Raw genomic sequence first — 16,576 nt, forward strand, 5'->3', positions numbered from 1 at the left:
ACGGCTCCCGTGGCATTGATTTTAATCTCTGCTTGAAGCTTTTTTCAGCCGCTTGTTATGCAATTATAGTCATGAATTCGAGAAACGAATGCTTAAGGATAATAGCACAAGATTCTGCACTTAGCGAGTGTGCGCGATGTTTCACCAGGAATGTACCGATGGCAACGGCTGCACCTCGGCGCTACGGCTGTTTACTAGCTGTGTACAAACAGATATCACTGTTTACATTGCGTAAAATGTAAGCTGAGCCAGCTGAGCTCCCTCTGCTGTCACTAAATTCGGAACCGTCGCGGTCTCCTCCGTTTCCGAGCTACTGGCGACCGCCTAAGTGGTTTAGACAACTGTCCAATAGCTTGGGAGGCCTTCGAAAATCCTTGGGATAGCGTCAGGCAGGAGCGCTGGCCTCCCCTGTTGCAGTAATACCGCGTCGCCGTTCACAGTGAATTCCTCGACATGAATGATGTCCGCGACATGAAAGTTCTTTTCACAAACATGCGCATATTTAGAATCGAAAGTGAAGTCACCAGCCTTTTCCCGCGGTATTGCACGCTTCAATTTTTCCGACAGCTCCAGCAGGGAAGCGAAACAACAAGACCTTCTTGGTCGCCCCTTTGTAGCCGGAACGGCATCCTGGTACACAGCAAGTGTTTGGCATGGTTCCAAGCGCACGAGTCACATGATGTCAAAGCACAGCATAACACGAGACATCGAAATTCGTACCAGCGGCGATGCTTTCTGATCAGTCGCGACAGTGCTGAGCTCCTCAACGGTGCCCTTCAGTGCCCAGTGGCGGCGCGGCGCGGCAGGCGCGGGCGGTATATGAATCTCTCCGATAGCGTTATGGAGGAGTTTCGCGACCAGAAAAAAAGTATTGAGGGACTCTGGCTACGCTTAGGTTCGGCTTCAAAGTAAAGACATGGCTTTTACGCCTAGTAGTTTACTCTATGGTTTCACCTTTATTTATGCCACAGGGGAATCACTTCACGTATGAGCACCCCTTGCCTCTCGTCGTTGACCATTCTCATTCGGATGTAGGAGACTTCTAGTGGTATGACATCATCTGGGGCACACTGCAGTAACACCGTTCGAACGAACCTTCTGTCCTAGCAACTCGCTGCTGCCGTTCGCCTCTACCAACTACCGAGTTATCTGTCTTTTTTTCTTTTTTTTACTTCTTCTTCTTGGTCTTTATTTTTGTTTTCTCTTCTCTTTCTTCTTCTTTTATTTCTCTTCCACGGTGCCATGCTGACAGCTTGAAAACCTACCGCAGTGTAGCTTTCGCTACAAATACTGCCTAGATTATAGCCTATAGCATTCTAAGGACTTGAATTCCTGCGTTTGGCCCTTTAAAGTCAAATCGCTGCGAACATTTCTCGACCCCAGATCAAGAAATACATGCTCTGCTGGCATCGTTTTGGTCTCATTTGAGATAATGAAGTCCAGGTGAGGGCGGGACAGGGCACGATGGGTTGCCGTTGTGAATTTGTGACCTTTATTTATCTTTTCCCTCGCTGACGTGCTGAGCTGAGGGAGAGTAGCATCATTATTGATCTCCAACACCTTTGACGTTAGTGACACTAGCTTAAAAATTTTTTGCATTCCGGAAATGACTGATTCAATACTAAATGCTCATGCATATTTTTTAGTTTTAGCAAATATCTTTTCATTGTCCCTTTAAGTTGGTCACGCCGTTAGGCCTAGTCAGCCCACCACTCCCTCGTCATGACCACAGCACGAAACATTTACAATCGTGCATTGTTACTAGCCAAAAAAGGAAGCGAAAGGTAGACAAAAGTAGTGCACTAGGGACATAGTATAGCTACATCCTGTTATGTACAACCAACACTGCAGTGCAGGTGCTTCACAATGGCCCGATTACAGTGTAGCCGGTGGAGCTGAGCGTGACAGTGAAGAGTGAACACCATCTCATCAATGGAATTCTTGTTGCACAGAAACTATGATAGAACAGGCAAGAAAAAAAATGTCTAAGCAGCTTTGACCAGCGTGGCATATTGAGCCTTCTAGCAAAGGTAGTGCTGCACTGGCAGCGGTGGTTGCAAAACGGCGTTCTGTGGAATACAGAATCACAATCCTTGACGAAACAAATTCGCTCCTGAATGTTGTGAGGTACAAGATGAGCTAAAGGCATGTACCACTAGTTACATCGATTGCGGTCATACGTAGTGCGATCGTGAGATCCTGCCCCATTTGTGCTTTCCTCATATTTCTCAAAATGCAAATCTTGGACACCAGGCCCCGTTAGTACATCGATATCTCGGCACCTTTAAATGACAGACGTAATTTTTCTTGCTAAAGAAAACTGAAGACGAAGAGTGATCACAATGGTTTCTTAATCAAGCTTCAAAAATTAATAGCGACACAAAGTTTTCAATGCTGAAAGACACACCATGAATGCTGATATTCAAAGTACCATTTAATTATGTATACGGCTAAAATAGAAGCACTGCTTTGATCATTTGCATTTTTTACTCATTAGACTATGTAGCCATGCTTTAAAAGGACTATAGACATCAAATAATGGTTGCAGTTTTCCTTTTGTTCATAATACATAAGACATTACTGCACATGGATCCCCAAGTAGTTTTTGCCTATGACCACTAAATAATTTATAACTGAATTTCTTCTAGTGTGAATGCACTATTTCATGAGGTCTAACCAGGTCTTCAGGATGTGTGCCACAGATATTGCACCTTTCCTTTCCTTTCCTGTAAACCAATTATTATTATATTATTCAGGTGTCCACAGAGAGTGTGGCAGATACTGCACCTCTCCTTTCCTGTGAACCAATTATTGGGAATGATTTGCTCGTCTTGCACCAGTGAGCTGCCAGGGCCATATACAGGTATAAATCTTAGTTCTCTAAATCATATATCATCCGGGCAATAAGCTTTTACCCCATAACTTATGGAAAATGCATCGACAAAGTCCTACTGCACATACGGCCCTAAAAATTCAACACAAATGGTTGCCAGTAGCTAGTCATCAAGAGAAAATAGTGTACAGGGTAATGGAGTTAGGCATAAATACATGTAAAAAGAGAAAAGAATAGAGGAAGTAGTGTGCAGATATCAGTGCCATTACCTTGACAGTGTCCAAGCGAACAGATCCGACCAAGCATTCCTCTTGGCTTTGTAAGTAAAAGGAAAGAGAAAAGTGGAACTAGGAAAACCATGCACTAAACTTTATCAGTCCCAACACAAAATATAATCATTATTGCTGCTTGTCTGACATAAATCAAGTGATTCTGCCAACATGTACACCTTTGAAAATAATTGGGAAACCTGACAGCATTTCTCGATTCTTGAAATAACTTCCCTGCACTAGATAGAGCAGACAGTTTTTATTCAACAAGATTACTAGCAGTTAATACACCGCCATCTAAATATGCAAAGCAATGACTGTAATGTGCACCACTGCAAGTCTGTGCTTTTATCTAGGCAGTAGTACGAATGTGGTTGAATTTTAGAAATAGGCAGCATGGCACAAGGACAAAGAACGAAAGAGGAATAAAGTTGTTATCTAGGGTGAAGTTTTTAAGAGTAACGCAGCAAATGTTTGGTTGCACATTTTTTTTTTTCAATAATGCAACAAAATTAGCCTGAGAGACTATACTTCATTCAGCATGCAATGCACATAAACAAATCCAACAAGGTTTCAGGACTCTAATTTTAGAAATAGGCAGCATGGCACAAGGACAAAGAACGAAAGAGGAATAAAGTTGTTATCTAGAGTGAAGTTTTTAAGAGTAAGGCAGCAAACGTTTGGTTGCACATTTTTTTTTCAATAATGCAACAAAATTAGCCTGAGAGACTATACTTCATTCGGCATGCAATGCACATAAACAAATCCAACAAGGTTTCAGCCAAAGTTTTGAAAATTTCGCACAAAGTTTTGCTAAAACATATTAAGTATTCACAGATAACCTCACACAACCTTGACGTGCATGCAGTTTTCATGAACACGGCCTATTGATGACCGTCCAATAAATCAAGCAAAGAAAATCATGCAAGGCTGCTTTTGATGAAAATCAAACAGGTGAGTTCTGGATTTCCAGATGTGCATGCTAATAGTAAAGCTTTGGGCTCATATGTGGCACCATGCGCATGAAGAGCTAATGATGCTAGCACACACTGTGCCATGCTTGTTGAAGGAAGGAAAAATTATCAGATAAAGCAGTAGGATGAGAATGGCGGTAGCAAACATGCAATAACCTAAGAAGATAGTGATTAACTATTCCCTGGCTTCTAAACATTTTAGGCCAAGTACCACTTCTGGTAACCCTACAGGAATGATACATGGGGTTTAACATCCCAAAACATCCCAAAGTGGTACACGGGCTACGAGGGACACTGCAGAGAAGGATTTGGAAAAGTTTAGGCTACACGGGGATCTACAGTATGCACCAACATTCCACAGCGCACAGGCATCTTTTATGTTTCACCTCCATCCAAAAGTGGCCACCATGGTCGGGACTGAAGCCGGATACTCCAGCTCAGTAGCCAAGCACACTAACCACTGATTCACTGCACAGGGTGGCAAAACTGCCTTATAATACCCTGTATATTCCGGGGAATTTTTTTTAGTGTTTACAGATCTTTACATTAAAGCTGTGCAAGATATGTTGGTGTGGTCTAAGCGGGTGGAATGCAAAGAAGGTCGACATTATGTCCATGATAGAGCATAACGATTTGACTAACTGATATATTTTTTGCTTGAACGACCTATACCACACTTGGTACCGCTGTCAAAATCATGTCAATTTCTTCTACATCAGCAAATACACAACTACATGTTTATCAGATGCACAAAAACAAAAAATGTGACGCCATTCTAGGATCCTGCAATGCAAAAAAACTAACTCAACGAATTTAAAACTTTCAAAATATCAAATGCATATTGTTGACATTTGATATTTCGAGCTATGCTGCCGATTCAGAAAGATAGAATTGGTACACCTTCGATTTTGACACCCTCTAATTTTGCATTATAATACAGTCGAACCCTGATAATTCGAATTTTGGTTATATCGAACTCACGGAATATCCCCTTGAAAATCCCATATAAAAGTACGTATAAGAAAGCTGCGTCGTATATCGAACTCAATTTCACCGGTCGTTCGATATATTGAACTCCGCATTATGTATTGGATGGTGCGCCTTCCCTAAAGACGATCGCATAACCTCGGCCGTTTGCCACGTGACGTTTTCAAGTCACGCGCGGAAGGAATGAGGGGGCACAGTTCGGCGACAGCTGGTCCAGGGCAGCGCCGCACCCTTCCCCTAAAGGCGCGCGCATCTGCGGTGATTGCTGCCGCGATAACACATGTCGTTTGCAAGTCATGTGAGTAAAGGAACGAGAGGGAACCAATGCAGCCGTGGTGTTCGGGAGAGGGTAAAATGCGATAGAGCGAAGAGCAAGGGTGTGCCCACTCTTCTGCTCTCCCCTTCTTCTCTCTTTCCCGGTCTTCGTTCGCAGCAGCACACACTACGCATGCGCGGACAAGCCAGCTCAGCCTGTGGCAGACACTTCTCCAGTGTGCGTTGTGAACGCTCCGCGCGCGGCGACCGACGTGCGAATCGCGTCTCATGTCGTCATGCTGAGAAGCGACAGATTTTTTTTAAATTTTTTTCCGAGTCGTTTATTTCTGCTGTCGTGCTGAACATATGCTATGGCAGCTGCAGCGGTTAAGAAGCAGCAATTTTTTCTTTTGCGAGAGTTATTCTTGTCGGGCTGAACGTGCGACGCAGCATAAGCTATGGTGGCTGCAGGAGTTAATAAACCGGCAGATTATTATTTTTTTTTTGCATCTATGAATCAACGAAAGCATGCGGTCGGCTGCGATCATGACATCGGCTTTTAGCATTGTTCACTTGAAATGGCATTTTCAGCTATCACGCTTGCCAATGATTTTGTAGCAGTGGACTATGCCCGCCCCACCCCAAGCGCGGCGCGATAAATCGAACCAGGCTTGTACAATCAAGCCATCACGTGGACACTCTGCCAAGTTCGCTCCCTGCCGCCGCAGGATCTATGAGAAGTATAGTCAAAAGATAAACACGTCGTGATGTTATCACTGCGCAGCACCTTGGTGCGCTGCCAAGAAATGAGCTGTGGATGCGACGGTCGAACAGAGAGACGCGCCACCGAACGCTTTTTTTTTTTTTTTTTTTTTTTTTCAAATTCTCGGGGGCAAAAATGGGGAGTGGGTTCATTATGCGAGTGTGTTGACTACGCGACAAATACAGTACCATTTTTCACGATCGCAAGTGGCGTCTCAAACTGATTTCTGTATATCGAACTATTTCGCGATCCTTTCAAGTTCGATACATCCGGATTCGACTGTTTTTTAAGATCCAAAACATAAAGCTGATTAGTAAATTTTAGTTTTTTTTTAAATCTAATCATAATGCTCTATCAGAGACATAATATTATGTTCACGTTGCTGTACAATACACTTGCACAGACCACACCAACGTATCTCTCACAAGCTTTAATACTTTGATTGTTTTGAAGCGAAAGCTTCATTACGCTACCTCGTGCAGCTGTCGCGGACCTTTTCACCTTCAAGCGGCCTTGACAGATACTACGCCTTTCCTTTTTTATAAACCAATTTACAATGGAAGCGAAAGCTTCACTACACTAGGTATAGCAGGTGTTCGTGTGACAGTAAATTTGGCTTCCAAGTGACCTTGACCTAATAAGTGCAGGTGTCCAAAATATCGTGGTGTTCAACCCAAATGTATACTGCGCTTTTCTTTCCCCAAAACCTAAGTTAAATGGAGAGGGAGCCCTGGGTTGTGTGATGTGCGTGCACGTTAACTCTTTATTTACCACAGCTATTCAAACTTATCACTGATGATCGATGCTTTAAATCGCTAATTTCGACATGTTGGAATTGTTTCTCATGCACCTAGCGCCACCCAGTGGTTAGTCTAGGCACTGCATTTGTAGAGCCAGTTTAAATTTTTACACTCTGGCGACATTCTGATTTCTGATGGACCTTATTGAGAACTAATGTGCATGTGTGGTAATGCCACTCATGGTAATGGAGCATTAATATCAAATTTTTGTGACCAAAAGACTTCCAGCAAGTCAAATATCGAATCATATTGTCGGCTTTGTTACCTGATGGCGTTGAGTGGTGATAATTACCCGAAAATGACACCAGCTATTCACTAGTGAGCTTTGGCTCTGAGTCCACGTGGTTTTATTCCACGAAAACGCATTCCTGAAGGTCTGCCGCAAGTCCAACAGTATACCCAGCCTTTACAGCCAGTTTGCAGCAATTCTGGTTTGGTGCCTCAGGAACTGCTTCATTGCATGGCATGCGATATGAGGCCGTTTTCACCTGTAGTTTTTTTTTATGTAGCTGTAAGAACGGTGCTATACAGACAGTTTTTTTTTTTTACATGGTGTCTTTGGGTCATTCATCTTCAATATGTATATTCTAAATTTTCTTTGTTAATAATATGTCCGTAGATATCATGCCTTTTCTATGCTATTTTTATCAACTCACCACAAAAATGGCAATTTTAAGATTTTTTGTGCATTCCCTAATAACTTTTTGCTTTAACTTATGTTTTTGGAAAGAGCATTCCATAATGTGCAATATTGTATGCTGCAGCATGTGGTGCAGTGTTATTTGTACTGGCAAGAAAATATCTTCCGAGACCTATGAAAAACGGCCATTTTCTCGTGGTAATGAAGGAGTTAAAAAGCCCAGAGGTGGCCAAATTACTCCGTAGCCTTCTACTACAGGACCTCTTTCTCTCCGCTTCCACTCCCATCTTCCTTCTCTCAAGTCCAACAGATAATGCGCCTTTCCTTTCTTATAACCAATGTACAATATACAAGAAAAAAATATGAAGACATGATCTTAATTTGGTTACGTGTAGGTGTCCACAATTTTGTGGCATCTACTCGAAAGTACTATAAGGCTCCTTCCTTTCCCTAAAACCTTATTTAAATCAAAATTATGAAAAACCGTGGATTGAAAAGCGGGTGTTAAAGCGGCTATCGCAGCAATATTCACAGCTTTCGCTTATCGCTAAGTTCTAGCTGTGCTTAAGCCCCCACAATTTTTTGCCACGTATCTGCGGTAGTGGATTTCTTTGCCATGTATCTGCGGCAGCAGATTTCTGTCCCGCATGGTTTTTGCAGTACCTGAACAGTGTTGACATTCTGTTAGGTACATGCTCAGTGGAAGGTACTGTCACCTTCTAAAACTTACATAGAGCTTACAAAAGTTGCTTCTGATACTGTCTTAAGGAAAAAAAAGAGAACCAACTTTGATCTTCACTGTATCCTGCGGTTTACAAGGACGCACTTTCCTAGTTACGGTTTCTACACGTGCTCTCAATGGAAGTGCGTGAAAGTTGATTTGTATCTATATTGCCACTCTCTTGCAGGGGCCCACAAATGCTGATTTCTATCTTTATTTGCACTACTTTTAGTTCTTTTTATTAGAGACACTCCCAGTGTATTACTGTTCTCTAGGTTTACTGAGTTTGCAAATGCTGATTATATGTTTACTAACGCTCTTCTTATACCCGTGTTACACAGGCAGTTTCAACTGCCACTATGTTAAATGACAGTTCAGCTTTTCAACTGACATTGAACTGAACGGCAGTCCACTGCAGTTACATGAAACATCTCATGACACTCAGTTGTGCTTCAGAATCAAGTGATCCTGCCATGTGCAAACAATTTTGACAAGAAGTGCTTTCTTTTTCATTATCAATAACTTTATACAATATCTGCATGCTTTATATTATTAAATTGCACATTTTACACGTGTTTTCTCTTCCGAGTATGTCACAGTTGCACTGGCACAGAGCCAGGTCAATCCATTTGAGGCACATCTGGCTTCGCTGCTTAAGCATTTCTTTTATTTATTTATTTTTTTTTTGTGCCACTTCGCATGCTTATGTTTTGACACTTGTATGAGTAGTTAAATTTGCAGGTTGGGACTTGCGTTAGCTAGGGCAACAACCTTCCGTGTGATTTGAGAACACATAGCGGTTGGAAATTCCGCCAATTTGACCGATGCGGAACACCCGCTGACGGCCATTTCATCAGTTGACTGGTTCAACTGCGATCGTTGACCTCAGCTGAACTGAACTGCAGTTGAGATTTCAACTGCAGTTGGCACTGCCGTGTAACATCACTAACTGCCGTTTAGTTTAACTGACCGCCTATTGAACTGCCGTTAAAAGTGCCCATGTAACAAGGGTATTAGTTTGTTTATTATAAATGCTCATGGTATATTATTTATTGTTCTCCAGTTTTAGTGAGTTTCATTTGAGCTGCTCAAGTGCCTGGTAAGGTGGTGTTATGGCTGCGCGCAATGTCACCTCTCTTGACATTGGTAGCGATGCCTCTACCAACTCGTATTTGACTCCACTAACCAAGTCTGAATTGGACAGTAGTTAATCATCAAACGAGTGGTAGCTCACCTTTGGACAATGAGCTACATTCCACCAGTTCCTGCCCTAACCATACTCCTTAAAAAATACTAGAATATTTTTCCACTCCTAAGTGATGCTGTAATCAAAATACTGCCCCTAATTTTTTTTGTCATTTTTTTTTTTGCTTCAGACTCATTTTGTTTTTCAAAATCAGAATAAAAGAAATTTAAAAATCTGGGAAAGATTATTTCAAAACAATCTGACCATCAAAGGTTGGAATAAAAATCTGTATATGCTAAAAAAAAAAAAAAACCCGGTTTTTGAGAAAAGTGTTTTTTACCATGAAAAGCAGGACCTCCCAGTCAGCATATACAGCAGTGTGGCATGTTTGAACAGCACAGGTAGCAAGCATGTGACAAAAGTGTTAGATGAAGAGAACACACCTCACTAATGCAGTGAACAAAACAAAATTTATGGCCTTATTTACTTGAAGTAATTATTTTTAAAGCAAATATATTAAATTGTCCTTACACAACATCAAAACTTACATAGCAAGTTATCCCAAGAGCTAATTTTTTATTCCTTGAGCCAATATTATCAGAATCTTATAAGACTGAGAATTTGTTTTAACAGTGTGCGGACAAACACTCCACTTTTTTGACGCTAACTTTCTTTAGCAACGCAGCTTGCATAGTCATTTATTTAATGGCATCAACAGTTTTTAAGGCCCAGCCATTTTGACAGATGCTGCAACACACGGGCTGAGTACTCAGAAAAGGCCACAAAAGAACCATGACAACATCAATAATTAATTTTTTGACTAATTTAAACTAGTGAACACATTTGTTCAGCATGACTAATCACTCACCTTGTCTGCAAGTGTTCCAACTGCACCTGCAGTGTTTCTATCTGTTCCTGAAGTTCATCATTACAGCGCTGAAGCTTGCGAATGCTGTTGGTTGCACTGTCAGCCTTGATAAATGTGGGAGGAAAAGAATGAAGCATGTTGGTTGCACTGTCAGCCTTGATAAATGTAGGAGGAAAAGAATGAAGCATGTTAAAGATATTAAATGCAAGGAATATGTCACACACCTCTTTATTTTAATCATATTTTGCCCATATTGCCTCACAGGCTTCAAGCATTGGAGCACTGAGTGAGGGGATAATTACATTGATAGGGGCAATGTCAGAACATCAAGGTTATATAAAGCTTACTTAGTGTTAGTACTGGTCACTGAAAAGAAGAAACATCATTATATAATGCCCAATGACTCATTAGTAATTTGGAAAAAAAAATGGCCGTTACTTCAACCCTAAAACAAGCTGCATCATGGGTATTCATAATGTGCTCCGGAAGACCATTCCAGTGAATGATAGTCAGTGGCAGGGTGGATAAATTAAATGCGATGGTTCTACCAGAAATGCGTTGGAAGCTTGGAGGGTTATTTTACATCTTACGTTCTTAGGCCTTACATCTTAGCAAAATGCCTTAGCAACAACATAGGGAACTCAAGTTTTGTAGAGTGGCAGCAGTGCCGCATTTCTTGCGCAGTGGCGAACCGTGAAACGTTAGGGCGCTGCCAGAGTAGACAGTCTGCTAGCTTTCTGTGCATGTGTGGCGAATGAGTTGCACGAGATGGTATTTTTGCAATATGGAAGGGCTTCCACTAAGGTAAAACAAAGGTATGAAGTAGTGGTATGTCATGGACCACTACAGGAGTACACGAAACACTAAAGGATGTGACCGACATATGAAACTACGCCAATTTCCCAGTAAGCTTTTCTGCAAGGCTTGTGTTCTAACCAAAGGTTCTTGTTCCAAGATGTCTCGCATTTGTTGTGGGAATAAAAACAGCCAAGTAACTGCTACTGCATAAGTTCAGAAATGTCACACAGTTGACTAAGATGGCTTGGAGAAGTGCTGCAAGGGTACATGGTACACCACGCCTAGAAAACGAAGAGAACAGAGAGGATTGTCCTGTGTCTCTCTCCTCACACGTGATTTGTTTTACCAATATGCTACACCCTCTCCCTGCTTTATTAGTTAAATTCAACAAAATAACCAAAATTGAGCGTGCGACATCTGCAACTCGCAAGTGTTAGTGCCGTAAGGGACGCATGTCTTCATCAACTAAAAAAGTGTCTAGGAAAGAGGCACCTCCTTTTGGTTGGAAAACAAGTCTGAGAAATTCACTTGAAGATTAGTCAAAACTGGCCAATTACAAAAACATGTTGAATGCATGATGCAACAGTAGGTCTGGCTCGACACCCCACTTACGAAACACCTCTAAGCACCACACGTTTCATGAGTGCAGAGCTAATATCAATAATGAAAAGCAAGCATTGCATAAGAACCGAAATAAATTAGAAGGGCAGTAAGCCTGGTTTTGCTATGCGTGAATTTCATCTGGTTCACGAATTAGCAAGACAGCTGTGTCCCCTGCAGTGCATTGAGCACACAAATCCCAAACATTATCAGGCTTCAAAGTGTACTAGCAATCGTGCCCATGCACAAACATCCCTTTTCTGCATAATTATTTTTCCATTGCAAAGTTTGCTTTATTAATATAGCAAACCAAGTTGTATATACGTTGCAGGCTGCAACCAAAAATGAGAGTCAATGAGTGTGTCGCTTTATGTAACAGTGCTAATACTTTTGCATATTTTAAACATATTAAATATGACAATATAAAGAACTTAACTGAAGGTTGACATGCTATATAATGTTGTAGCTCCCTTGGTAAATGCATCCCATGATGAAATGCGACTCATCGTCGTCAATCGTTTTCTTTACAGAGCAGACGTGATTAATAAGTTTCTCCCCTTTAATTAAGTTTGTTTCATGAAAATGCATGGCAGTCTGGCTGACCTTTAAAGTGCAATGCAGAGAGCACATTGTGACATGCCAGCGTGACCGCGTACCTGTGCATAAAAAAGCACGCAGTGCACATGGTGAAAGCAGTGAGCAGTGCAGTCAGTACCTAAGTTTGTACTTTTCTGTCAATGATGCCGCTGTAGATCAGGAGATGCAGCACTGCTCAGCAATGCTTTGGGAGCTTATACTGACCCACATCTGACACACTGTAAAGTTGCGTGATTAAGATGTGAAACAATGCCTGTTAGAAATAATAGAAAAAATAATAGAAAATGTTAGAAATAATAAAATAAAATAGAAATTGGCCATCACCTACCCAGGTTGCAGACAATTTAGCCAAAAGAAGCACTAATCACATAATGATGCAATCAGTGTTTACAGGCTAAATATTTGCTCAACAAATAGGAGTTAAATAGCTAGATTTGGTTGTTTTTATAGCGAGGAAAGAGGCTAAAAAAAAAGTAAGACTTGTTGTACTGTAACAAGATGCTAAGCAACACTAATTAATAAAAAGTTATTACACAGAAAAAAAAATTGGATAAAAAAACTCACAGCAATTTGATTTAACAAATACAATGCAGTAAAACCTCTTTAACCTGAACCTTTGTTAATTTGGAGATCTGAGAAATTCAGGATGGAAGCATGGTCACAACCAATACCATTCCAATACCATGGTCACAACCAATACCAATGTCATTTGATTCTCATTAGTTCGGACACCTGCCGGGCACATTTATTTCAGGCAAGCTTCTAAATGGGGGCCATGGTCAGGCATAACCATCATGACAAGCCCTCTCGTGCACCTTTATTAAGTGTGCAATGGCAGGCATGACAATGATGGAAGGGTCCGCATCACTTGAGAGTTAAATACTTTCAACCTTGCTTCCCTGAGTTTCACACTAACTTGTGGTGATGCCGGTTATCTGCTCCACATCAGCCACCCAGCTCAGCCAAACAGCTATACAGTTTTGAATGTCGATCAGTGCTTCCCTGTTCATTTCTTTTTCTCGTTAAAAGGCACCTTGCTTTTCTGATAGAGCATTGCCGTATGGACATTGCACTTTATTGCCAAGTAATGATTTATGATTAGCTGGGTTTTAAGTCCTAAAGCGACTCAAGCTATGAGAGACACTGTAATGGAGGACTCCGGAAATTTCGACTAGCTGGGGTTCTTTAACATGCACTGACATCGCACAGCACATGGGCGCCTAGCTTTCCGCCTACAACGAAAGCGGCCGCTACAGCCGGGATTCGATACGGCCGGGATTTTATCCCGCATCCTTGGGCACAGAAGTCGAGTGCCCTAACCGCATCACCATCACAGTGGCAAGTATTATTGCCAAGTAATGAACATAATAAGAAGCACTAATCAGTAATGCTAATTAGTAGGGCTGAGGAGTAGTATTATTCCCTAGCCCAAAGTAGTAGAGTGGTGCTACTTAGTTGTACTAATTAGTGGCCTTAATTTCAACTAGTGTTGCTGTAGTGTAATGTACAGTTACTAAGCTAGAACAGAGAACAAAAAGCATGATACAAAAGTTAACATATACCACAGAACCAGTACCAAGTCTGGGCTTGAAACATGGTTCCACTAAAAGCATACGCATGCTGTGATAACTGTAAAACTAAGAATGACCAATACAGACCCCTTCGCTACAAATCACAAAATGGCCTTTTCTGTAACACCTTTTAAAAACAGCTCCACCATAACCTTAAAGTACAAGGCATCAATCTTTATTTGAGGATTTACAAAAGAACTTGAAGAACTTTATTGAATTTATCCAAGGTTTTCAGACAGCCATATAAAGCAGGATAGCTGCAGGTAGCAAGAATGTAGACTGCATTTAGCAGTCTTATCATTATTGCTACTAACAAAGGATAATTTTGGCCTAGCTCTCAATGAAACAGAAGCCCCTCCTAAATACAGGAAATGCAAGTGCCAGCCAATTATAGTTAAGTGCTGAAACAACTGGAAAAAAATAAAACTACCTTTTAACCCTCATACAATGCAGCACAGAAAAGATGAGAAAATGAAAAAAGCATGTGTTCCACAAAGGTCAACTAACGTGACTAACAGAAAGCCTGCAAGTTGACATGACTACGAATCCTTTACACTGTGCCAATTGCTCTGGAACTAAGACTGCAGATACAATGTACAGAACGGATACCAATACATACTGATGCCTTTTATCAAATTACTTACCTCATCCTCAGCTGTTGCAAGTTCTTTCTTGAGTTCATCAATACGCCCTCTAAGCTTCTTCACCTCAGCTTCATACTGCTCAGATCGTCGCAATGCATGGGACAACTCTGTGCTTTTCTCTTGGAGAACTTTCTTCAACTTGCTATGCGCATGCTTAAGGTCAAGCAGTTCCTACAAAAAGTCGAAAAGTATGATTTCAGATACAGAAAGTTAAAACGCAAGTGTTTGAGAAGTGCTAAATAGAAAATACTAAACATCACTTACATCAACTCAACATTAAATGTGGGTCCCTTTGCATCACTTACATACACAGTAAAACCTCGTTGATTCGAAGTCACCGGGACCACAAGAAATCTTCGAATTAAGCAGGTTTTCGAATTAAGCAGGTTTTCGAATTAACCGAACACACAAAGAAATATGACTCAAGCAAAAAAATTTTGTTGCAGGAACATGTCATCTTTATTCGGCCTATTCTGATTGGTTTGGTTTGTGGGGTTTAACGTTAAACTAATCAAAGATGCTAGTTTGCCGCGTCTGGTAGTTTGCAGCTCTGAAGGTCATGTTCTCGAGTTGGTCAACTAGGCGAAACATTTCAGAACTTCCACCGTGGCACTCAACAAAACTGCGAATAACGTTCAGCGATCCGATAACTTCACTGAGAGCAGGTGCTCGAGGAGGCTCGTCGTTGTCGTCGTCGCTATAGTCACTGTCATCTCGTACGTTTGCAACCATTAGTAACCTCACTCTCCAAGTCCGAGTAGCCTGTCTGTTCACCACTCTCAAAGTTCAGACACTCGGTGAAGCCGACTGCGTTGGAGTCCCCATCTTCTGCGCAGAGTGCACTGATGTAGTCGCAATACTCTGCTCCTTCTTCGTCAAGTATACATCAGTAGTCTGCATCGGCATCAGCAATGCTTTCACTGAAAAAAACCAGCGTATTCAAAACACCGCCTGATCAGTGTGTGCTCCAAGCGTACACCATGAGGCACATGGCTCCGAGGAAGCCGATGAAGTATTCCTTGCCATTGTTGTAGCAAAGCAGCACGCGCTTGAGCAGGTATGCCAATAAATCTTCCTTTTAAACAGCAATTTCTGAAGCAGCAAGGCTTCCCTATCTTCCCGACAACCAGTAGTGGCAGCTTGTGTTTACTGCACATATTCGCGCCGAACAGCATAGTAATCCTGTCCTTAGCCTGTTTTCTACCCTTGACTGCAGTGTCCTTCACTGCGAATGTTTTTGTTCGCAGCATCTTATATAAAAGTGCAGCCTCGTCAAGGTTGTAAATGTGGTCTGCACCGTATCCGCTATACAGTGGCGCAAAAATGTGCTTGTGTGCTTATTCCAATTCTCGACAACACCCTCACTAGCGCTGCCGCTCTCACCACAGACCGTCAAAAATATCAAATTATTGCGTTCTTTAAAATAGCTATATCACCCGTTACCACACTTGAATCCTTTGTGCCCAAGTTGCAGAGCTAGGTCGTTGGCCTTTTACCACAGTATCGTTCTATAGACCTTTTTAGTTTCGATGCCTGGGTGCAGCCATCTTAGTTTGACGGTAACGCCCCATATGAGCCAACTGGGAACGTCCGCTCCGGCTCCTCTTGATGCCATCTTGAGCTGTGCTGTGCGTGTTGATGCTGCGGTGCAGCAGTGTAAAAGTGCTGTTCCGCGGTGCTCGTGAAAGCTATCCGACACTTCGGTGCTATTTGTGCTTTTTTTGAGCGTGCCAGCAAACCGTATACCATCATTTGACATAGCGGCAGCTATTGGAAACAGCTCTAGCGACCGGGGTGACTGCGAAGGACTCCGTTCCACTTCCGCAGTGAGGATGTATCTGTTATATCTTTCACGATACATGTATTTTCAATTATATTTTATAGTCGCAATGGTAACTGTACACACAAACACACAGCGAATGAACCATACGGGCAGCTACTGAAAGCGGTATGAAGATATTACGAAAGATGCTTTCCAGTTATCGCCGCATTGATTTAACATGAAGTGTGGCTCGTTTCGATATAGGATCGAGCTGTCCTGCTTCAACAATGTATACTTTCAAGTTAAAC

General features: G+C 41.8%; 1 protein-coding gene across 7 annotated transcripts in view; it reads right to left on the reverse strand.

Moving 5' to 3' along the window:
• Positions 1 to 16,576, reverse strand: part of LOC146205777 (coiled-coil domain-containing protein 102A-like) — a 68,348-nt gene that overhangs the window by 11,312 nt on the left and 40,460 nt on the right. For 5 of the 7 annotated variants that reach the window (XM_084590449.1, XM_084590453.1, XM_084590454.1 and 2 more), the window contains exons 8-9: positions 14,507 to 14,677; positions 10,297 to 10,400 (exon numbers count right to left, since the gene is read on the reverse strand). In XM_084590449.1, coding sequence (XP_084446575.1) covers positions 10,297 to 10,400; positions 14,507 to 14,677 — 275 coding nt within the window. Of the gene's footprint in view, positions 1 to 3,102; positions 3,149 to 10,296; positions 10,401 to 14,506; positions 14,678 to 16,576 lie in introns of all 7 variants that reach the window. The other 2 variants (XR_014704253.1, XM_084590450.1) reach the window with 1 other exon arrangement.

The sequence above is a fragment of the Amblyomma maculatum genome, chromosome 1, assembly GCF_055883805.1.
Source record: "Amblyomma maculatum isolate TAMU_Amacu chromosome 1, ASM5588380v1, whole genome shotgun sequence".
Taxonomy (NCBI): domain Eukaryota; kingdom Metazoa; phylum Arthropoda; class Arachnida; order Ixodida; family Ixodidae; genus Amblyomma; species Amblyomma maculatum.